This window comes from Pongo abelii, chromosome 6 (assembly GCF_028885655.2).
Source record: "Pongo abelii isolate AG06213 chromosome 6, NHGRI_mPonAbe1-v2.0_pri, whole genome shotgun sequence".
Taxonomy (NCBI): domain Eukaryota; kingdom Metazoa; phylum Chordata; class Mammalia; order Primates; family Hominidae; genus Pongo; species Pongo abelii.
In genome coordinates, this window is record NC_071991.2 from 46,023,632 (window position 1) to 46,048,989 (window position 25,358).

The 25,358-nt window shown below is 40.0% G+C and overlaps 1 protein-coding gene across 3 annotated transcripts in view; it reads left to right on the plus strand.

Moving 5' to 3' along the window:
* The first annotated feature begins 7,054 nt into the window (after positions 1-7,054).
* The window catches only part of VPS41 (VPS41 subunit of HOPS complex), a 188,316-nt gene continuing 170,012 nt past the window's right edge, over positions 7,055-25,358 (plus strand). The window contains 2 exon segments of one of the 3 annotated variants that reach the window (NM_001133782.2): positions 7,074-7,111; positions 18,102-18,140. In NM_001133782.2, coding sequence (NP_001127254.2) covers positions 7,091-7,111; positions 18,102-18,140 — 60 coding nt within the window. In that variant the 5' untranslated portion in view covers positions 7,074-7,090. 3 annotated transcript variants of the gene reach the window in all.

Below are 25,358 nucleotides of genomic sequence, written 5' to 3' on the forward strand. Positions count from 1 at the left end.
CTTTTGGCTGAGTCATTTCTATTCTCAAAACTCCTCAATGGCTCCCCACCACTGTATCAGTTAGTATTAAGTCTGTCTGCTTGTGATAGGCAAGCTACAATAACACGTGGGATTATTATTTTATTCAAAATGAGTTTGGAGGCTGGGCTCAGTGGCTCATGCCTGTAATCTCAGCACTCTGGGAGGCCGAGGTGGGTGGATCACCTGAGCTCAGGAGTTCGAGACCAGCCTGAGCAACATGGTGAAACCCCGTCTCTACTAAAAATACAAAAATTAGCTAGGTGCAGTGGCATGCGCCTGTAATCCCAGCTACTTAGGAGGCTAAGGCAGGAGAATCACTTGAGCGGGTAGGCGGAGGTTGCAGTGAGCCAAGATCCTGCCACTGGACTCCAGCCCTGGTGACAGGAGTAAAACCCTGTTTGAAAAAAAACAAAACATTAGTTTGATTAGTTTGGAGGCAGGCAGTTTAGAGGAGCATGTTGGCTTCAGTCATGAGGGACCCAGGCTTCTCCTATCTTTCTGCTTCATCCTTAGAATTTGGTTTTCATCCTCAAGTTCACTTGTGGGACCTGTGTGGTTGCTGGAGAATCTAATGGCAGAAATGGTGAAAGGGGTATCCCCAGATGTCTGTTGCCCTTTAATAGACTTCCCTGAAAAGCACACAGGTAACATTTCCACTTGTATGTCATTGACCAGAACTTAATTACATAGCCATGCCTCACCGTGATGGAGACGAGGAAATGTCTTTTATTTAAACATATTGCTGCCCCTAATATTTTAGGAATTCTTTTACCAATAAAGTAGAAGTGAATGGATATTAGGCAGGCATTTAGCAGTCTCTGCTACAACTGCCTGTGGAATTATACACAAATTTATATCGACAGACTCTAGCACCATCCTACCTAATTGGTCTTGTATCTGACTCTTTAGATGCTATTCCACACCTTTATGTCTCTTCTTCTTTTTTATTTTATTTTTTTTTTTTTTCTGAGATGGAGTCTTGCTCTGTCGCCCAGGATGGAGTGCAGTGGCGCCATCTTGGCTCACTGCAAGCTCCGCCTCCCAGGCTCACGCCATTCTCCAGCCTCAGCCTCCCAAGTAGCTGGGGCTACAGGTACCCGCCACCATGCCCAGCTAATTTTTTGTATTTTTGTAGTAGAGACAGGGTTTCACCGTGTTAGCCATGATGGTCTCGATCTCCTGACCTCATGATCTGCCCACCTCGGCCTCCCAAAGTGTTGGGATTACAGGCGTGAGCCACTGCGCTTGGTCTATCTTTATGTCTCTTCTTATACTGTTCCCTTTACATGGAATATTTTCCCTTTCCTCTTACCATCAGCCTCTTACCTATCCTTTAAGGAACACTTGATGTGCTGCTTGAAGTCATGTCTGATCTTCCCAACTGATTTGATCACTCCCACCTTCAAACTCACACAATGGCTGACTTAAACTTCCCAGATACCACTTTCTTCGTGTCATTTCACTGCTCTAAATCTTCACTATCTTTTTATTTTCTCATAGAACAGGGGTCTGAAACGTACTCAGGTGGCAGGGTACCAAATAGTCTAGTTTGAGAAAACACCATGAATGGAAAGATGTTCAATTAATTAATTGATTCAGTCAACAAGTATTTATAGTGACCCTATTATGCACATACACTGTGCTAGGTGCCTGGTACATGTTTAAAAGTAAGAAGTTGTCAAGGCAAGCTTTATAGTTTCTTCCTGATTTTTTTTGTTGGGATTTATTTACTATTTTTATGTCTCAGTGCTTGTTTATAGCTAAGCAATAGCAAAAAATCAAAGATTTCAAGAAAGCATATGTGAAAACCCTAAATAAAATATTTTACCCATTAATCAATTGATTTCTTTCTGTGAATTGGGAAAATAAAGTGACTATTTGATTTTACCAGTAAAACCCCTTGGTGCAAATCAAGGCACACTAATTTCACAAGAATCTAGCAAGAGAACCACAACAGTGAGTCTAAACTTTACCCCTTCAATGTTCCCTCAAATCTATATATTTCCAAAGATTCTCTCTTAGGTTGTAATACTACACAATACTATACCTCAAATGTCAATTAAAAGTAATGGCAAAAACTGCAATTCCTTTTGCACCAACCTAATATATGTTGAAGATCTCAGATTATTTACATCCAGCACCAGACTCCTCTTAGCTTCAAAACCAAATAACCAAATATCTACTGAACATTTCTTTTACAAGCCAAACAGGGAAAAGATCAACTTTCCCACAAAAGATGGGTAAAGAGCAAGAGTAGAAAGGACAGAACAAAGTTGAAAATGGCCAGTAAATTTATGAAAAACATCCCCTCATCAGAAATCAAAGACATGCAAGTTAAAACAAAAATTAAAATATTAATACTATTTTCCCCAAGCTAAATTGATGAAATGTGTAAAAAATGATAATATCTAATGTTTGATGGTAGGAGGGTTTAGAGCTCTCATATATAGCTCATGGTAGAATAAATTGTGAGAGATTGAATATATAAAGGGGCAATGGCCAGACCAGATATTAAAATAGAACTCTGACCCACAGTCTGAAGAAAGCTGCAGCAATTGCCCAGGAAAACAAGCCATTGTCCACAATAGAAAACCCAGGAATCTAGCCTGACAGTCAAAACTGCCATCTCTAGTAATAATCCAGGAAGCTTAACTATAACCTCTGAAACAATCAGCCTAAAATGAGCAAGACTTTATTGGTAGTTGACAACTTCCTTAATTTTTACTCCCACTTCCAACTAAGACCAACCAGAGAAAACCAAATATCCACCCCTAACCAGTCACATAGGTTGCCCCACTTCTGGTTACCCCACCTGCAGCTTTCTCATGCCAACAGCCTCCAACCAGGGCCTACATGAAGCCTTCCCTTTTTCCACCTTCCCACTCTTGTGCCTGTGTTTGAGTCTCTGCCACAGAGCAAGTGCTGGTGGCTCACTCCCTTTCTAGAGCAAGCTCTGAATAACTCCTCAATGGCATTTCTCATTTGGATGATCTTTATTTCTACAGTTGATACCACCTTGCATTACAGCATTTTCCAAAATTATGCACAGGGATGTTAATTAGATGTACTTAAAGTATACAACAAAATAGAATGATTATATACATTACTTTTTATAAGATGGAATTATAATGTGAAATCATGTTTTAGAAGAATATTTTACAATGTTATTGGGAAACAATCTTGAAATACGACTACGTAAAAAAAAATGACAAAACTTGGTAATATGATGTTTGTTGGACAAGTTTTTAAATAAATACAGAGAGACAAAGAGAGAGCGGAAAGGAGGAAGAGAGAGAGGAAAAAGAGAAGAAAAAAGAAAGGCATATATCCAACAATCATAATCTAAGCAGAGAAATCACGAGTGGTTTTAGAATTTTATTGTATAATTTATTGTATTTTTCCAGCTATCTATTATGAACACATAGTACATTTGTAATTAGAAAAATGTTATTAAAAAATCTAATGTGGTTGCTCAGGGAAATTTCCAATAAGCTATATCTTAAAATGACATTTAGAATATTAGAAGGTAACAGGTTTCAGTGGGACAGTTTTGGAAAAACTAAACTGCAAAATAAGCTGAGGCTGGCCAAATTTGCTAAAGATAACATCAATATTCTTTTAGCTATTTGGTACAGTTAATTAAATAAAGGCCAAGATTGTAGCTTGGAGTTAGAAGTGTAATGTGGTGTAAATTTGCTTGTCATTAGCTGTCACACCTGTAGATTGAGAAAGGTAGCAATCTAAGAAGGAATGGAAGCTGAAGATTGGGAAAAGAGTCTACAACACATCCCCTAATTAGCAAGGGCATAAGAGTGAATTATTTTAACTTTGTCTTTCCACTTTGCTGATTTTTCAAGTTTCCTGAATTTATAAATGCTATTTAATAATGGAAAATATTGAAGCCATTCATATTGTTTAAGCAATGAAATAATGCTATTGTCATGAATAAAATGGCTATAATTTGAGTTAGTAAACTGTTTCAGATCTACGAAACAAATGTATGAGACAGATCCTTGAAACCAGTGAGCCACTCTACAAATGTAAGGTCTTAGGTCTGTTTTCTGAAGTCTATTAACAATTTTAGGTCCTATAGACTGAGAATGAGAAATTGAATCTTACATTTACCTCCATGTGCATTTTTGTTTTAGTTTTAGTTTTAGTTTTTGTTTTTTGAGATGGAGTCTTGCTCTGTCACCAGGCTGGAGTGTAGTGGTGTGATCTTGGCTCATTGCAACCTCTGCCTCCCTGGTTCAAGCAGTTCTCCTGCCTCAGCCTCCCAAGTAGCTGGGACTACAGGCGCACACCACCACACCTGGCTAATTTTTGTATTTTTAGTAGAGACGGGGTTTCACTATGTTGACCAGGATGGTCTCGATCTCTTGACCTCAGGGGATCCGCCTGCCTTGGCCTCCCAAAGTGCTGGGATTACAGGCGTGAGTCACTGTGCCCAGCCCTTTACCTCTGTATCTTGAAGTTGGGAGAGGGTGGACTGATTATGTGCAAGAAAAAAAGCAGGTGATTTGACACAGAATCAGTGACTGTTAGGCTGACTACTCCTCAAACTTTAAAGTATATGCATATGACTGAGGGATATTATTAAAATCCAGATTGTGGTTAAATACATCTCTCAAAGGGCCCCAAATTCTTCATTTTTAACAAGCTCCCAGGTAGTCTTTGGACTACACTTAGAGTAGTTGGAGAATACAAGACCACCTAGGTAAGAGAGCCTCAAACTCTCACTTCACACGAGAAAATGGGATTTGGAGGTCACATGTGAATTTCATCCTGTCCACTGGCCCAGCATGAACCTGCTAGTTCATAGTAGTTTCTTCCTCTAATTTACCTTTCCATACCTGTGTCTCTTCACTTTTCCAGTCTTTCCAAAAGGAAAGAGGCTCATAATACTTTATTGTAATCAAGAGAGTATACTCAATGAGGAACAAACTTGGGGAATTGAGAGTTTCTACGGTTAAATGAGCAGAGGAAAATCTGTAAAGTTTGGCTATATCTTTAATAAGACCCATAACACCCTTCTTGAGAAAGAGAAAGAGAATAAACATTCTCATTCCAGAAAAGTAGAAAGACCAGGAAGGCCCAGAGTGGATGGCCTTCAGCTTTGCTTGCTTGGGCTGCTTGACTTCTCACCAAAATAAAATGGAACCATAAAACAAAAATGACCTTGTGGTTAAGACAGTGGTAATAATCCTTTATTTTCCTTCTTTATCCCAATCTCATCCGTTCACCATAGAAGAGGAGATTGCCAAGTTGGAGAGGCTGTAGTCCTAGAGGTTTATGGGTAACTGTCACTCATAATGGGAAAGAGAAAATCGGAGTTTGTGAGGAAAGTCAGAAAAGTAGAAGAGCTCATTTTATTTTTCTTTCCGGTGGATACCGGACTGAGGGCTTCCACAGTCTCTTTGGTCTGTATTAAAGTTTTTCTGGGATCTGGAGTTCATCATGAGCAATGTTTGGCCCTGGGCTGCTTTGCAAGAGATTTTAGAAACTCTTGGGTTAGGTTTATACTTGCCCTAGGTTTATACTTAGGGAATTGGGTGCTTGCTTATGGATTTCTTTTTTTCTTTTTTCTTTTTTTTCAGATAGGGTCTCACTCCGTTGCCCAGGCTGGAGTACAGTGGCACCATCAATGCTCACTGCAGCCTCAACCGCCACCTCAGCCTCCTGTGTAGCTGGAACTACAGGCGCACACCATTATGCCCGGCTAGTTTTTGGTATTTTTTGTAGAGACAGGGTTTTGCCATGTTGTCCAGGATGGCCTCAAACTCTTGAGCTCATGAAATCTGACTGCCTTGGCCTCCCAAAGTGCTGGGATTACAGGTGAAAGCCACTGCACCTGGCTGCTTGTAGACATTTAAATGCCTCAGGGTGGTCTATCCTGTCGGCTGAGTGATTAGCCCACTGGAAAAGGAACCCCAGCAAGGCTTGGAGGAAGAAGATGGAAGTAAGGCTGTTTAGGCCCTGGGGAGAAGACAGGTGTCTCAGAGATGATGTCACCTTGGCTTCTGGGCCATTGAGGAATCATGGGTTGAGCAAGCTACAGACAGAGTACAAAGTCCATGACTTCCTACTGGGTCAGGGTCAATGAGGCACAGGGAGTCAAAAAAGGTACTGAGGCAACCACCACATGCTGCCATTTGCGATGCCCTCTGCTGGTCACCAGCTACTCCAGTGAATGGAAATTTTAAAATGTCTGTCTTTGGACAAGGTGCTGCAGATTCCTGAGGATTAGGAAACAGAATTCAGAATGTTCAGAAACATGGAGAGGGGATCAGTCATTCTGAAGGCTGGAAGTAATACAGTGGTTGTGCAGATTTTGACCAAGGACAACTTCATATTGTGTCTTCACTTGAACATTTACCTATTGAATATCCCCAACAAAAGTTTAACAATTAATTTATTAAACAACAGAGTTTTTTTTTTAAATCAATGTTCGTATGACAGGAGAAGACAACTTAAAGTAGCAAGCAAAAATAATGATATTATTTGTTGGCGTATAAATTTTCTCTGACTCTCCACTGCAAAGACTGCTTTATATTCACTGAATATACTTAAAAAAGAGAGAGAAAAAAGACAAGAACACTTTTAGAGTAAGCAGCATTTGGCAATCACAGAGACTTTGGCATCAGATAGGGCTGAATTCTATTACTAGTTCTGCCTGTTACTAGCTGCATGACCTCTGAGCTACGGTATTTTCCCCTATAAATGGGGATGATAGAAGGAATTGCTGTGAGGATTAAATGAGATAATTTATGCAAAGCTGTAAACCCAGGGCGTGACATAGTAAGTGCTTAATAAACACTACAATAACTAGAGAAACAAGAACAACAATAAAATAAGCTATAGTATTAGCAATGGTTATGTTCACATCCTTTAAAGCAGAATTCCATTGAGTTTGGAGAATTGGCAGCAGAAATGAAGCCTAACAGGTCCGTCCGCTAGAAGAGATTTCCAGGTTCAGATGAAGCTAAAACTACATTTCCCAGAAGGCGCTGGGCCCAGTGTCTGGTTTCCTCTCATTTCCGGGTCTGTCAGGTGACTCTCCGGTAGCGCCATGGCGGAAGCAGAGGAGCAGGTAAAGGGTGCAGTTGGTAGTTGAGGGCACAGGGATATGGAGACTAGGGTGGGCTGTTTGGGGAGGGTGGAGTGGAGTGGGTGGAGGTGCGGAGCTGCTGGAAGAGCGCAAGGCAGGTCCGCGGCAGGGCGGGGTGGGACGGTGAAAGTTGGTTTCGGACAGCAGAGAGGATGCCAGCCCGGGGAGGGCACCTAGGGAAAGCGCACTGACACACCCCCACGTCCAGGAGGCTGCCTTTTCTCGGGCCCCATCCCTGTGGCCTTTGCCCAGGGAAATTTTGGCATGAAGGCAGGCCAGGCTACCCCAGGGACTGACTGCCTGTGGGAGGAGGAAGAGAGGCCGGGTGACTGAAATTTAAGTTGCTTTCTACTTGAAGTAGGACAATAAGAACTAGGAGAGAGTAGACGATGAGTTTTGTATCTATGGGATTTAGGTACAGAACTGGAGCACTGTTGCGGTGCAGCAGGGATTAAATGCATCAGTTCTGGAGCAAAAATGCCTGGGGTCCAAGTGCTGGCTCCTTTTCTTACTCAATGTGCTACTTTGAGCTACGTATTTAACTTTCCAGTGTAAGATGGGGATAATAATAGGGCCGTCCTCAGAGCGTGGTTTAAGATGGAGAGAGGAGTTTATACACAAAGTTAGAGTGCTTAAAACTGTTGGGCTCAGTAAAAATTAAATGGGATTATTTGTTGCTGGCAGTATCCAGTCAACAACTGGCAACGTGGTACTGAAGTTTAGGGTAGAAATTAGTGATGGGAATATGAATTATTTTCATATAGCAGTAGTGGTAATCAAACATTTTATGAAATGACAAAGTAAAATAAAAAGACAAAAAAGAGAAGCAGACCAAAAAAGAGGCTAGAACTTGGGGGAGATAACTTAAGTTTCCATTTCCAGTCTTATTTCAGTTGGATACTGTTTTTCCTCACAAGTTAACAGGGCTGTCAGTTGCAGTCATTGTCTCTAAACAGTGCCTTGATGATGGGCTGTTTAGTATCATGAGACATTTACCTAGTTCAATAATTTTTACTATTTTCAACATACTTCATTTGTTTTTACTTCATAGTGAAAATTTGTATTGTATATATTTTATATATGCCAATAATTGAGACGTTTGACTAGGCAGAAATTTGGTTTGGCTGGTCTTTGTGATAACAAGATAACAAAATCTGTTATCTAACACTAGAGCCTCCCATTTCCATTCTAGCAGTTCAAAGGAAAACACTCATTAAGAACATATCATTTCATGACTGCCATTGCTCGTTTGAATAAGGGTGAGATTGTTTTTCATATTGTGCATCTTTATTTCATGTTGAAATGTTTGTTTTATGGTTTGATTTGAAAGCAAAAAACTGAGTTTCATATGTTCTTAGATACAGTGTAATAGAAATGGAGAGAGTTGCTCCTAGAAAAACCATTGTTTTTTCTTCCCTTGAAAAAAACCTATGAAATGTTTACCACTGTTTAGTGCAGAAGAAGAATTTGACAAAGTTGTCTGATGTAAAAATGACACATACAAAGTTAGGGATATAATAATGTTTCACATTTGTACGTTATTTTCTAGTTTTAAAAACCCTTCCATATTGCATTTGGTCTTCCCAAAAGAATTCTATGAGGTAAATGTTTACTCTCATACATGGCTGAAACACCTCTGATATTCTAGACTTTCCAGTGGCTTCTAATCTTATTCAGAGGAAAAGCCACAGCCATTACAGTAGCCTGGTTGCCCCACAGGACCTTGACCCAGCTGCCCTTAGGCACCTTTTCTTGACCTGGTTTTTCCAACTACTCTCCTCCCCTTCTGTGAGTCCGCATCAGCTGTACTGGCTTTCTTAGTCTTCAAAAAGCTAGGCAGGTTCCTATCTCAGGGCCTCTTTGCTCATGCTGTTCCTTTTTGAGGAACCCTGATATTTACAGGCTTCCTCATTTCCTTCATGTCTTAGTCCAAGTGTTCTTTTTCATTGCGACCTTCCTTGACCATGCTTTGAAACCTTCCTGCATTATTTTTCTCTATAATGTGCATCACTGTTTGACATACTGTATTATAAAATTTGGTTTTTTTTCCCCTGTATATTATTTCTGTGTACCTCTTACCACAGAGCTTGGAACATCATGACAAGGATTTGTTCACTGCTGTATGTCCAATACCTAGAATATTGCTTGTTACTTAATAAATTTGTGTTAAATGATTGACTTCTACTGATAAACAAATTGAAATTCAGGCAACTTGAGTAACGTGCTCAGGCTTATATCTATAATATAATAAATCTCCAGTCCTCTGTCTCCATAGCTCATGACTTTTCACTAGAATACCCTACCTTTTTAAAATATATGTGAGAACCTAAATCTAAAGTTTTTTTACTTTATGAAGTAGAATTAGCCCTTTTCATTTTAATGATTTTCCCTCAAGCCACCGTTCCACTTTGATGCTTTAACAGCCAATATGTAGTTGGAGTGGGCATTCTCCTCTCCAGTGGTGTCAGTATCTTAAAAAGACTAGTCGTGGACCAGGCACAATGGCCCATGCCTGTAATCCCAGCACTTTGGGAGGCCGAGGTGGGGCGATTGTTTGAGTCCAGGAGTTCAAGACGAGCCTGGGCAACATAGCAAAACCCTATCTCTACAAAAATTACAAAAATTAGCCAGGCATGGTGGTGTGTGCCCGTAGTCCCAGCTACTTGGGAGGCTGAGGTGGGAGGATCGCTTGAGTCAAGGAGGTCGAGGCAGCAGTGAGCCATGATCGTGCCACTGCACTCTAGTCTGGGCAACAGAGCAAGACCCTGTTTGAAAAAAAAACAAAAAACAAACAAAAACCCAGCAGTCTGTTGTAAATGGCTGAAAGAAACAAACATTCACAAATTGTTCAGTTCTTTTTTTTAAAAGAAAGTAAGTAATTGTAGCTAATCTTATCCTTTATAGATTAAAAATGGTTAGGCTTTTCTCTGGTTTGTTTTTGCATTTCACAGTAGGAAGCCATTGAAATCTGATGATGATAGTAGGGCTTTATTATACCATTTTTTTTTAAAGCTAAAAGTGTATAAAAATGGAGAAAATAGGGCTGCGTGCGGTGGCTCATGCCTGTAATCCCAGCACTTTGGGAGGCTGAGGCGGGTGGATCACCTGAGGTCAGGAGTTCGAGACCAGACTGGCCAACATGGTGAAACCCCGTCACTACTGAAAATACAAAAATATTAGTCAGGCATGGTGGTGGGCGCCTGTAATTCCAGCTACTCGGGAGGCTGAGGCAGGAGAATCACTTGAACCCAGGAGGCAGAGGTTGCAGTGAGCCAAGATTGTGCCATTGCACTCCAGCCTGGGTGACAAGAGGGAGACTCCATCTCAAAAACAAACAACAACGACAACAAAACCCCAAAAAATGGAGAAAATAAACTTAACTGTTCTATTGAACTTTTTAGAAAACTTGGCATAAATTTTTTTCTTGGTATCATGTATCATAAATGCCAGTAATCTCCAAGATTAGCAACACAAAACTAAACGTCTCCACATTATCTTTCCTGAGTGTTGTTTCTTTGGTGATTGCTCCCCTCCCGATTAATTTTCAGAAGAACCAAAATAGTGACATCTGCACTGAGTTATTGTGGTATAAAACAGCTCAGAGGATCTGAAACTAAAGCCACTTTTTAGGTATCAGTGAAAAATTTTTTATAAGTCATTGGGAAATCCTTGTTTTTGCCTAATATGGTAAAGGTAGTTGTCAAAAGTAACTACATATATATTTTATAGTTTACAGAAAAAACGAATGCCCTGCATTCTGCCTGGAAATCTTCTAACCAGCAGTTTTGCTTAGCTCCAAAACGATTTATAGTTGACCTTCATAATCACAGATGCCCAACAGTATTTTTCCATATCTTTCATATGAATAACATTCTGCTTGAAGTCTGGTTGTTTGTGTATCTGTCTTATCTCTCCTAGAGATTGCTGAGTCCTCAAGAATAAGAACAAGAACTTACTCATGTCTGTATCTTCCACAGGGCTAGTGCTTTATAGGTACTAAGTGTTTAGTAAAGTGTTTAAATGAATTTATTAGGGGGAAAATAGCATTTCAAATTGTCAAACTGTAAATTAGTAGGATTTGCTTGAAATTATTTTATCTTACTTGCACCTTTTTTAAGTTATTAATTCAGATGTAATGTGGATTACATTCTATACTTTCTTTACTCTTGCCTGCTCCCCAGGTACCCTTTGATCTTCCTACTCAACCAGCCTGGACCCTGGTCCATTAAAGTATTTCCACGATTAGACCATCTATTTCTTAACCAAGTAGGAGAGTTTCTACTTTGAATTCTCCTTCTGCATTTTAGAAATTAGGGGAATTCTGTCCTTATTGTAGATCATTTATGGATTATTAGATGTCACGTTTGTCATGTATATCCCCATGTGATTATGTTACAATAAAAATCAAATCAATACAAATTTGAGTGCCTCAATTTTCTTGCCTGTAAACTGGGAATTCTACTCTCTAAAACTTTTGTGAGTATGAAGTATGTTAAAACTTTTGTGAATATAAAGTATGTTAAAGTGGCTAGGTTGAAATGGTCGTATAAATAAGACAGAGGTTAATCATTGAAACCTGGACTTGGCTTACGTATGCACAATTCTCTTTTCTTACAGTTTGGCTAAGATAGATATTTTAAAGGCAGCATTACTGCTAACTAAAGGAAAAACAAAACCCAAACAAGAAGTTTTAAAAGTATAGAATCAGACAGATTTTAGAGGGTGCACTCTTTCCCATCATGTAACTAAAATGTAGTCACAAATTAGTTTTGCTGGGCAAGCGGATTGCTTTGTTAGTTTTTCCACTTATCTTCACCTGAGTTGGTCGGCTAGAGGCCACCTCCCTAGCTGATTATTAGTAGCCTCCGCCGCGCCCACATTAACACCTTGGAGAGAGGACACTCATCAGATCAGGGGCTTCTGTGTCTCATGCTACTTCCCATTCATGGCTGTGCAGTCTCCTGTTGCCTTTGTTTCTTCTTGATGCCTGGGCCTCCTTACGGTTTTTTTGTTTTTGTTTTTGTTAAAAACCACTTGTGATTCCAGGCTCTTATTTTAAACCTACTGAATCAGAATCTGTGCAGATGGAGTGTATTAGTGGGTATTAGCTAATTCCCCAAACTGAGTTTTGATGATTCTCATGCAAAGCCAGATTTGGGACTGGGTCACCGGGTTACCAAGTTTGCCCTCTTTTCCACGCTGGGGCACACATCAAGATTTTTCTTCATTTGCAGAATAAGATGAGTGCAGTAGCTGAGCCCAGTGGGTCGAATGGGCTTGGTAACCTGAGTCCTCATCTTTACTACTTAACCAGCCTAGTCCCTGAGTGTCTAAAGCTGGCCACAACTCCTTTGAGGTTTTTGAAATTGAAGCTCTGTGACAACAGGGATATCACATACATACCACACAAAATATTTCCTCCTTCCTGTGCCTATATCAGACAGTGCCTATATCAGAACTCCCTTTCTCATTATGCTCAGCTAGGGCACACAGTTTGTTGGGAAGAGAGAGAAGGTGGCAGTACCTCAGTGAGTGTTCACATGTACCTCCAGGCATAGATGGAGATAGATGATTTCTTGGAGCCTGGTCTGCTCTTTTTTTTCCTGCAACTCAGAGCCAGGTGAGCCCTCCTGCAAAGTTTGGAGTGGCCTTCCTGAGGCCCCAGGCTACCATTTCTCCCCCAAATTCTGTTTTTCTTTCCCAACAGTATGTGGGCACTTAACAATTCTGAGGACTTCACAACCCAGGCAAGTCCTGGATCCTCTCTGTCCTGGGCTGACAGTCTTCCTTTTCACCAATCCTGACCTCTGAGGCCAGCTGGGCCAAGCTTTCTCCCAGGCCGCTGTCATAGGGTTCTGTGCTGATGGGAGGATTAGGGGTGGGGGCTGGTTGAAAGCCTGTATGAGAGAAGTCTTCTAGGAGCCCAAGGAATTGTTGGAACTGCTGCATCCTTGTTTGATGCTACCTTCCTGCAGTTCCCTTTCTGTAACTGTCCTACAGTTCATAAGCTAATAATTCAGACATGAGTCTGGAGAAAATATGCTTGGTATTGCTCATAAGGGAAAGGCAACATACGGAGGAGGAAGAATCTTGTTTTAGATTGGCAGCTTGTCTCATCATCATCACCAGCAACATGTTTTTCCAGTAGGATACTGGGAGACAGAGAGGGCAAAGCCTTTGGGTTTATCCACAGCATATTTAAAATGAGAACTTGTAGGACAAGGCAGTTAATATTAGGTGCTAGCTGAGGGGCATGGGAAGAAACATAAAAACCAAGCTCTGATATTGAAGAGAGAGTGAAGGTCCTCAGGCTGAGTGCCTGGCAACCCCTCCCTGGGGTATCCCTGAGAGACCCACTGAGCCTGTAGAGCATTCCATCAGGATGAGTGCAGGATGGGACCAGGGGCCTTCTAAATGGAGGGAGTGACATGAGGAAAGTGCAGAGCAGGCAGCACAAACTCAGGCAGGCAGGGGGTGGTGCACATGAGCAGGAGTGCCTTGGTGTCGGAAATTGGGAGTGGTGGGGGTGGTGGAGTGCATTCTGTCCTGGGTGTAACCGCTCAGCTGCAACTGATGGTATGTGGAAGTGTGGATCCTATGTAGACATGCAGTCAGGAGTACAGGTTTTTATATGGAAGCTTTTTTAAAAACACCACCTAGGCCAAACAAAACACCTGCAGGCCATATCCAGATCCCAGGCCACTGATTTGCCGCTTGTGGCATAGACATATAAGCAATATCTTGGCAAGGGGTCGTCCAGTGTGGCTGGAGGGTCACAGGTTTGTGGAGAGAGTGGGGAGTGAGGCTAAAGGTCTGTTGGGGGCCAGACTGGGAAGGACTTTGACTACTTTGCTGGGGAATCTGAAAGTTATTCTTCAGGCTGGGGCACTACTGAGGGTTGTTTGAGGAGGGCAGTGGCCATCTGGTCTGTGCTTTGGGAAGATAATCCTGATGGCAGATGATGAGTATATTAGAGAGGCCACATGTCAAGGCACAGAAATCATTAGGTAAAGCTGTTTGGGTAGGTGATTGGGCTTAAGGGATTGGTTTGCAAAGGAAAGGTAAAGTGAAATGTTTCTGAGTTTAGCTGTCAATCTGTTACCCAGAATTGGCTCAGATAGACATTTGTATCACTGGGTATCTTCCAGCCTATCACTTTTGCTTTGATCAACAGCACTTTTTTTTATTATAGTAAAATATACATAGCATAAAATTACCATTTTAACCATTAAAAAAGTTGAAAACATTTTTTTTTGTAGAGACAGGATCTTTCTGTGTTGCCCACACTGGTCTCAAATTTCCTGGCCTTAAGCAATCCTCTTGCCTCAGCCTCCCAAAGTGCTGGGATTACAGGCGTGAGCCACCCCCACCTTAACCATTTTTAAGTGTATGATTCAGTGGCATTAAATACACTCACATTGTTGTGCAACCATCACCACTGCTGTAGTTTTGATGTTTGTCCACCTAAAATCTCATGTCCCCCCAGTATTAGAGGTGGGAGGTGTTTGGGTCATGGGGGCAGATCCCTCACAATGGCTTGGTCCCATCCTTAAGATAGTGAGTTCTCTTTCTATTAGTTCCCACGAGAGCTGGTTGTTAAAAAGAGCCTGGCACCTCCCCATTGTCCTCTTTTGCTTCCTGTCTTGCCATGTGATCTCTGCATATGCCAGCTACCCTTCAACCTACTGCCATGAGTAGAAGCAGCCTGAGGCCCTCATCAGAAGCAGATGCTGGTGCCGTGCTTCTGGTACAGACTGCAGAACCATGAGCCAAATAACGCTCTTTTCTTTATAAATTAACCAGCCTTAGTTAGGTATTCCTTTAGAGCAACACAAATGTACTAAGACAATCACTCTGCTTCTTTAGAACTTTTAATCATCACAAACTGAAACTCTGTTCCCATTTAACAGAAACTCCCCGCCTCCGTCTGCCTTTGGTAACCTCTGTTTTACTTCTGTGTTAATGTAAGTGGAATCATGCAATATTTGTCCTTTTGTGTTTTGTTTATTTCACTTTGAAAACAGCATAATTAATAACTTACATCTTCAGGATTTGAAGTTAGATTCTTTAAATGAGAGTGTGAAGCTAAAAAAAAGTTTGAAAACCACTGACTCATTCTCAAATTGTTACCTTTCTCAAAGTTCAGCCTTCTTGGATTTCTTAATGAGGACATTTACTTCATGTCTTCTTTGCCTTTCTGTCTCTAGCATATTAATTAGAGGGCTTGCTGAATGAATGAAGCTAAGAAATAACAGATCAGCCTAATTCTTGACATCACTCATGCATTGCTTTGGTAGGATTGTGGAAACAAGTTTTTTTTGAGATCACCTGTCTGTGTGAGATGTTCGTAGTGGTGCTGAAGGCAAGTCTCAGAGTTTCCTAGAGTAAAATTCCATAGCCAAAGAAGCTACTCTCAGAGCCCAGTTTTCCCTGAAGATTCAGGTCTCAGATCTTCATGCCTCACGGTGTCAAATTCTGGCACTGCATGCTTTCTGGTGTGGAGAAAGAGTGTAATTTGATTTGGAGTTTTTGGATTGAAATTGCAGGTTGGAGACTTCTGTTTTTTCTTTTTTAATTTATATACATTTAAGGGGTACAGGTGCAATTTTGTTACATATATTGCATAGTGGTGAACTCCGGGATTTTTGTGTCACTATCACCTGAATAATATATATTGTATCCATTAAATAATTTTCTCATCATCTACCCTCCCCAGTCTCTGTGGTCTGCCATTCTCTACTCTTTATCCACGTGTACACATTATTTAGCTTCTACTTATAAGTAAGAACATGCATATTTGACTGTTTCTGAGTTGTTTCACTTAAGATAATTTTGTTTTGTTTTGTTTTAATTGAGACAGTGTCTCACTCTGTTGGTCAGGCTGGAATGCAGTGACGTGATCACAGCTCACTGCAGCCTTGACCTGCTGGGCTCAAGTGATTCTTCTGGGTTCAAGTGGTCCCCCCAAGTAGCTGGGACTACAGGTGTATGCCACCACACCTAGCTAATTTTCTTTTTATTTTTTCTAGAGATGAAGTTTCACCATATTGGCCAGTCTGGTCTCGAACTCCTTATCTCAGGTGATCCACCTGCCTCAGCCTCCCAAAATGCTGGGATTACAGGCGTGAGCCACCGTGCCCAGCCCAAATGTTTTTGTTTTAATTATGAACATAAATGGAGTATTCACCCATTTACCTCATGTGCATACTTGAGTGGATTCTATATGAGGAAAAAAAATTTCCTTAGGTTTAATGTAATTTTTCTGAAAAGAGTACTCAAGTGTCTTTTTAGAATTGTACATACAGGAAATAGGAATCTTAAGTGTGGTTTACTGGCATAGTTATCAAAGCCTTGTATTGCTGATGCTAATAACATAATATTCAGCGACTCACAGAGATGGAAAGGATGTTAGAAGTCATTAAACTTAACCTCTAAGCCTCACTCTTCCAACCCCAGTGGTGTTAGGAAAGTTTATAATGTTGTGGGTGGTGAATGGAACATAATGAGCAGTTTATAATAGATGTTCAGTAAAGAAGTCAGAATAGTGACTGTTAATGTTAAAGTGGACTATGTCCACAAGAGAAGGATCAGTACAGTAAGAGGACTAAAACTAGGAACTGTGATGGTGAGTGCAGAGGAGAAACATTTTAGAAGGTGGAACATGATACATGTCGTTAACTCTCTGGATAGCTATCATGTAGTGGAATAATTGGTTTTTTTATGTAGTGCTAAGAATGAAAATGTTACTGTGGATTATTGTAGCTTCAAATGAATAAGAACTTTATGAGACTTGGATTGACATTAAGCTAAACAGGCTGCATTGAGATGCCGAGGAGATTCTAATATTCATTGTGGTTAATGATACAAGTATAATAAAATTCTTAATTACAAGGAACATATCCCCATTTTACCCATGGCCTTTGAAGGCAAGGACTGTGTTGTCCTCCAGGCTGTACTTTGGAGGGTGCCTGCCACCTGTCAGGCTCTTGGTAATTTTTGATGAGTGAAATTAAAATGATTTTAAACACTAGATTTACATTTATCCTGCTGTCCAACTTGTATTGAGTAATATATGCATCGATCTTCCTTAAAATGTTCATTTTTTTCTTGAAAATGTATTAGTTATATCTAAAATGTCCTTGCCCCATTTTTTCTTGTTCTTTATCTCGTGGATTGTTGTAAAGTGCTTACATTCAGTGTCAGCATATTAGTTGTAACCTTTTATTGCTATTGATATCTATAAGTACGTTAAGTAAATCTTCATTTTGCTGACCTCTTTGAGGATGCATGCATCAGCAGATTCTCTCTTTCACTGGACAGGTGAGAGATTAGCAGGATCAAGTCAATTTTTCCCTTTTTGCTTTGTTTCCTTCAGAGCAGCAAGATTCATTGTCTAGCAAGAGGGAAACTGTTAAATGGCAGAATTTGTCTTAGTGGTAATGGTTTAAAGAGTGCATGTAAATTATACAGCTTGTTTACACAGGGTCTGATAGGTACCACTGTAGGAGATTCTTTTAAAAAGCTGTTTTAGCAAGACAGTCATTTTAACTCAACCAGATTAATAGCATGATAATTAATAGCACAAGAGCTTTTCAGTATAAAAACTGGCTTGTAGATAATATGAGATGGCAGTTTCCTCTTCCCTTCTGAGATTAGTGAGGCTGCTTTGCCAGATGGGTTTCCATTATTAACAAGGGAGAGAGTCTTCCAGGCCCTCAGATGACAAGTTCCTGGGGTAATTTGTTTACCTGTTAACTCTTTGAGGGAGAGCAGCAGGATCTGCCTGCCAGGGTGTGGAGAAGTTGCAGGAGACATGTGAAAGTCAGAGCATGTGGTCCTCTAAAGTATAGTTGTAGATTCTCTTCCAAAAAGGGCAGATGGGTGGTGGTAGGAACATGAGGACTCTTTCCCCTTGCAAATGATTAGTCTTTTATCATCTCTTCTGACCATTTTCTTTTTCTATGCTTTATAGGAAACTGGGTCCCTTGAAGAATCTACAGATGAGTCTGAGGTAAGGTGGTGACTCAGGAGCCCTCGGATTTGTAGCTCACTATGTTGTTCTCTTGAGTTGCACTTCTTTGCTAAATGCAGCATTCCCAGGGGCTGAGGGTGTAAAGCAGGGCGATAGGTAACTAAGCCTTGGGGAAGAGCTTTTAATATGCCAGATATCTTAAAAAAGATTAAATGGATTAGCTTAAAAAATGAACAAGAAAAGGAACAAAAAGTTTTCATCTGAAACAATATTTTAACTTGAAACATGTTGGCAGTTGGAAAATTGATACAAAGTTTTAGAAATTTATCTCAACACTTCAACATCCCCCTCACCTGCTTTTTAAAAATAGCCACTGTAGGTTTTATGATGTTTATTCTTTATTTGTTCTTTTAATGAATGTGACATGTTTATTGCTATAATTTTTGAATCATTGAAATTGGAGTTTGCTTCTCTTTCTTTTTTTGTTTGAGACGGAGTCTCGCTCTGTTGCCCAGGCTGGAGTGGTGGCTCCATCTCAGCTCATTGCAGGCTCCGCCTCCCGGGTTCACACCATTCTCCTGCCTCAGCCTCCCGAGTAGCTGGGACTACTGGCGCCCGCCGCCACGCCCGGCTAATTTTTTGTATTTTTAGTACAGGCGGGGTTTCACTGTGTTAGCCAGGGTGGTCTTGCTCTCCTGACCTTGTGATCCGCCCGCCTCGGCCTCCCAAAGTGCTGGGATTACAGGCGTGAGCCACCGCGCCCAGTCTGGAGTTTGCTTCTTAAAAAGGGAACTACCTTAAAAGTTGTTAGGGTATTGTGATAAAGATAGTTTCTTAAGGAGAATAATATATAAGGAAGGACTTTTTAAAAAATTTATTTTCAAGTCTGCATAAGAAATGTTTAAGCATAATATAAATTCTTTTTTTTTTTTTTTGAGACAGTTTCACTCTTGTCACTTAGGCTAGAGTGCAATGGTGCAATCTGGGCTTACTATAACCTCTGTCTCCTGGGTTTAAGTGATTCTCCAGCCTCAGCTTCCTGCGTAGCTGGGATTACAGGCGCCCACCACCACGCCCAGATAATTTTTGTATTTTTAGTAGAGACAGGGTTTCACCATGTTGGCCAGGCTGCTCTCAAACTGTTGACCTCAGGTGATCTACCTGCCTTGGCCTCCCAAAGTGCTGGGATTATAGGCATGAGTCACTGCGCCCGGCCCAAGCATAATGTAATTGGCTTATCAGTTTTATAGATGGACTCATAAGAAGAAGTACATTTTTCCTTTTAATATTCGTTTTGCTCAGAGGAGTGAAAATATATCTGTGATAACCTGCTGGAAATACACACTGATATGACTCTAGCCATGATAATCTATTACATTTGGGTTGATACTGCATAAGCTTATGTGAATTTTGTTGCTTTTCCAGGGAAAAGTTGGACTTACGCATATTTCTCTAGAGAACAGCTTATATATCCGGGGTGTCCAATCTTTTGGCTCCCCGGGTCACATTGGAAGAAGAATTGTCTTGGGCCACACATAAAATACACTAACAATAGCTGATGAGCTAAAAAAAATTGCAACAGAAAATCAAACAGTGTTTTAAGAAAGTTTATGAATTTGTGTTGGGCTGCATTCAAAGCCACCCTAGGCCATATGTGGCCTGCAGGCCGTGGGTTGGACAAGCTTGTTATGTATTATGTCATCGTGTAGTCATGGTTTCTAACATTTTCATTAATAAGGACTTCCATTACTGTGGGGCTTCTGGTAAGGCATTTCTGAGTTTGCTTATAGATAGGGTATATTTGTTAATTTCTCATACAGTATTGAAAAGCATTTTAGGTTACCTTATTTTGGAAATCTCTAGTTAACTAAGATTCCAGTGTTCTTAGAATCATTGGTACAGAATCAGACAGTGTTGGAACTCTGTCCAGGAATTTCATTTTACAGGTGAGGAGGGTGTTGGCAGCCACCTAAATCTAAATCTTTCCACACATGCTCCAAATACTAGACAGCTCAACAAAGAGAGTAAATAAAAGCACACACAATCTAGGCCTCTAGTATAATTAGCAAACGGGGAATAATACAAACTTCAGTGCAAGTGGGGAAATAAACATCCAAAGCCATCAGAGTCGGCTCTGGATTGACGCTGGAGCTGACAGTCAGATGGAGACTGGGTAGAAATGAAGAGAGTACAGCTGAGACCCAGCTGAGGCAGAATGCACATAAAAATCATCTTAGTGAGAAGGGGGCCCCATTCTTAGTGGGGAAATCTGAGAACAGATGTGAGACTTGGTGGATTTTGAGAATTTAAAGAAAGGAGCTTGAAAGTATGTAGGGCTTTAGGTGACAGAGTTGGATGGTGCTGCTTTTGGCAGAGATGGGGGAGGCATCCTTAGAGGCTTGGCAGTGAAAGAAAAGGACAAAGCAGAGGAAATTAAGGGTGCCCAGAAACAAACATCATCATCAGATCAGGAGACTTACCTACTCACCAAAAAAAGATGCCTCTTAGAAAAGAAAATGCAGAAACCTGGTAAACCACACAGATGCCTCACCCCTTCTTCCCTAGTAGCATCTGTTACTGCTATCTAGGAAAATCCAAGACATTTAAAAATGAATTGAAATGACAAGTAACATCCATAAAAAGCTACTATAGGAAGAAAATAGAAAGTCAGAATCAGAGGTTTCAGTAGCAGAAAACAATAACATAACACTCCATCATGAGTTGAATATCTATAAACAAGCATTTGCAGATACAATAAACTACCTTAACGTGGTTTTTATTTTTATTTTTATTTATTTATTTATTTTTTTAGACAAAGTCTTGCTTTGTCACCCAGGCTGGAGTGCAGTGGCATGATCTCGGCTCACTGCAACCTCCACCTCCCAGGTTCAAGCGATTCTCATGCTTCAGGCTCCTGAGTAGCTGTGATTACAGGTGTGCACCAGCACACCCGGCTCACTTTTGTATTTTTAGTAGAGACGGGGTTTTGCCATGTTGGCCAAGCAGGTGTCAAACTCCTGGCCTCAAGTGATCTGCCTGCCTCAGCCTCCCAAAGTGTTGGGATTACAGGAGTGAGCCACTGTGCCTGGCCACAGTAAAGTACCTTAAATCAGATATTTAAAAACTATATTAGAAATGGACAAAGAAACTAGGAAGTTAGGGAATGAGAGTTGGCCAAACTGTGAAAAGGTAGTTGTTTTAAGATTGAGGAAAGAGAGACCCAAATGTGGCCTGATTGTCTAATGTCCTACAGCTGATGAGTGGGAGAAAGGGGTTCCAACTCTGGGCTCTTTCCATTGTCTTGCTGTCTAGCCTCCAGTGCCTACTGCTTGGGATAGTGCTAAAGAACTGGAGGTGGACCCTCATTTGTATCGTGGCCATACCTTGTGTTTTTTGTATGACCTGGGCATAGCACTTACCTCCTGTATTCCTCAGTTTCCTCGTGTGAAAAATGGGTCTTGTTGCTTGCCTTGTATGGTTGCTGTGAAGATTAGATACGATTAATGTTCATAAAGCATCTTGTATAGAGCCTAGCACATGGGAAGCACTTGCTAAATATTAATGACCTTCAGTTTATATTTTAGATATTGTCATGGTGACTCATTTTCCAGCTTGGTGCTTCAACCTGAGGGCTTGGAGAGATTCCTCCCCCACTTCCCCCCAACCCTGGCCTCCGCGCCCCCCGCTGCCTCTAGCTCTATGAAAACAGTTACTCTCCTAGATATTACTGATTCTACTGAGTTTATGGAACAGCAAAGTAGTCAGGATGTTGATAGACCAGGTTTAGGCCTTGTAAGTGTAGTAAGCCTGTTTGCAGTTGAGACTTTGAAGACTTTGGAGTTTGTTTACTCAGTTTGAATCACTTTGCAGTGCCAGGAGTGATATTTTGAGACACCACTCAGTCCCCCAGAGATTCCTCCTTCATCCATTTCTCTTTGTTCTCTATCATCTCTTCTCGTGTTTTGTAACTGTTAAACTTTTTTTGAAGGACAGGCGTTTTCCTTATATATTTCTACCTTTTCCTTATTCAAGTGCTAGGATAATTTCCGTTTCCATAAAGAATAATGTGTAGTGTTTTCAACCATATAACAATTTATATATCATTTTATGAAATGTTGCGTTTCATGTAAACTGTGCTTTTATATTATATCAGTAAGACTTTTAAGTTTATCTGAAGGTCTTATTTTAATATATGTTTGGGAAAAGAATATTGTCTACCAAAAACTGGCCATGTGTTTTTCATTACTCTTGAAAACTACAACCAAATGAAATGAAATTGTTGAGTTAGTATTATTAATGTAAAGGAAAGTGGTGTATATGTCAATATTTAAAACTTTAAGAATTTTAATATATTTTGCAGTTAAAGTAGAAATGCAAAATCATGTTACAACCAAGATAGTTAAGTATGTCATTTAATAGGCTACATAGTTAAGGGTCCTGCATTTACAGTAATAATTGGTTGTGGCAAAATTTTGAGACTAACTAAACTGGTCCTTCCACCTTGGATGTTTTGAAAAATATGCAGTGTACTGTTTATTTCACCTTGATATTATGAGCCAGACTACTTCTTAGACGGTGTTTTATTTTTGAAGAGCATAACAAAGAAGTACATTGTCTTCAAAAGGATTTCACTCCTATTTTGAAGCACTAAGATCTTTTCAATACTTAGGGATGATTGCTCTTGTGTAAATGGTAGCAGAGTGAGGTGGGAGCACAGAGGAGTGGATGAGTGGTCAGGAATAGCTTCAGTTGGAGTGTTCAAGAGTGAGTATGCCTGGAATCTTGGGAGGTGAGTCTGGGCAGCGAAGCTGGGAGTCTTTGGGAAGGAGGGAATGTATGTGCAGAGACTGAGTCATGCAAGAGTATGTATGTATGTTTAGCCAACCATGAGGCACTCATTGTGGCTGTAGTATAGGAGAAGGGTGGGGCAGTAAGGCTGTCGAAAGAAATTGATGCGGTTGTGAAGCTCCTAATGTATTAAACCAGGAAGTGTGGACTTGATTCTGCAGCCATCGGGGAGCCACCCAAAAGTTTGATTGTTGAGAGTAGGGAAGGGGTTGGTGACAGATGATCTGGAAGGAGAGATGATAGCAGGAAGACCATTTGCGTGGTTCTCATGGAAGTCCCCATAAGAGATAGGAGGAGTGTAGGGGCCTGGGCAAGGCAATAGCAGAAGACAAAGAGGAACTGACTCCAAGGAGATGCTTCTTGAGTCCAGTCAATAGGAAATATAGGATAGTGTGGAAGAGACGAGCCAGATGGGGAGTCAGGAAGATTCCAGTGTCCAGTTCAGCCTTGTTACAGTAAAATGAGTCCAGTATAAACAGTGAGAGGAAAAAGATGTTCTAATCCTGAATTCTGAACCTAAAGATTGATTTCTTTATGTTTAGATTATTCTTTTCTTTAAAGTGGTACTTTGTAATCCATTGGTGACCTCTTTTATATGGCTTTGTTCAAGCTGAAACAAATAATATGCTTTCGTATTAAATATATTTTCAAACAAAAGCAAATGATCAAATTAATTTCTGGAATTTTATTTTTTAAGTCCTACAAGTTACTGCTTGTTAGAGGCAGGTCTGAGCCCCCTTTGGAGCAAAGATGTAATGGAACAACTATTGTGTGAGAAGTCTACCCTGATAATGATGATCGCTACAAAAATGAACAGTTATTTAGTATAGAAAACGGTGCTGGGCACTTTGGTATGCTCTTTAGGTATCTTAATCTGCCCTGTGACTTGGCTATGATGATCACTTCCGGTTTACAGATAAAAACACAGACTTCAAGTTTTCGGTAACTTGCAAGGCTACCCAGTTGGTAAATGCATTTGGATCCTGTAGTTTGACTCCAAGGCTCCAACCTCTGGTTATACTGCCTTTAACTCTCTGATTTTAGGCCAAACTCTTCCTCTATGTACCTTTATAGAATTTGACAGGATTAAAAAAAAAAATCTTTGGAACTTTCTCTATGTATAATAATGAGATTTTTGGGTAATATTACAGATTTCGATTTGTTCAACTTGTAGGAAAATATACCAATTTCAGAACTGCTTTCTATTCTAGAGAATAGAGAATAGTTAATTTATATATAATATTAATTGTTTAATAAAGTTCCTGTTATACCTCAAAATATATAATGCTGTTTATTTACAAAACAATTATAAAATATTTATGAAATAATGTTAGCTATAAGTGAGACCTCCTTAAAAATACTCATTTCTATATTTAGAAATTTAGCTATAAGAGCATTCATTTTCTTTGTATAATACAAAAATTTGGAAACAGGCTAAATATCCAGAAATAAATTGATTAAGAAAGGTTTATTCATATAACCCATATAATGGATTGTTATTCTGCCACTAACTTGATTAATGGCTTTAATTTTTAAGTAAAGAAAATATTCATATGTCCTTTTTCATGTTATCTTTATAATTTAAAAAGCTTTTTATAAAAATGCCATTAAGAACAGGAGTCGACAGGCATTTTCTGTAAAGTTCTAGGTAGTAAATATTTAAAAGCTTTGCAGACAGAGGCAATATGGCAGATATTATGTGTGTATCTGCCATGTATGTAACTGTGTAAAAGTGTAAACATCATGCTTAGTTTATGGGCTGTACAAAAACAGATGCCTGGCTGGATTTGGTCTGCAGGCTGTAGTTTGCTGATTCCGGATTTAGGATATATACTGGTTTCTCTCTACCCCACAAAATCCATATATAAGCAAAGGAAAAAAGCATACAAGACCATATTATCACTGGGACATGTGCTTTTTAATTTTATTTACTATCATTATCTGCCTTCATTTTCTAAATTTTCTATAATAAATATGCATAACTCATATACTTAGCAAAATAACTTTTTTTTTTAGCAAAACATTCATCTTTATACATATTATAGGTGTCTTCTGTATTGATGTTTGGGTTGCAGAGCTATGGAACCCAGAATGAAATGGTATGTCTTTCCTTCCCCATCTCAAACTCTCTAACAAGGGAGTTAGGGGAAAGATTTGGTTTATTTGTTAGCCAATTTTATTGTATTCAAGATTTTCTGTTAATATAAAGCCAAAATTGTTTTTTATTCTACTACACTTTTTTTTTCCTTGAGATATTAAATTAAAAAAAAAGTCATTTTGAAATAACCGTATATTCACATGTAGTTAAGAAATAACACAGAGGTGGGAGGTCAAGGCGGGAGGATCACTTGAGGCCAGGAGTTTGAGACCAGCTGGGACAACACAGTGAGACTCTGTCTCTACAAAAAA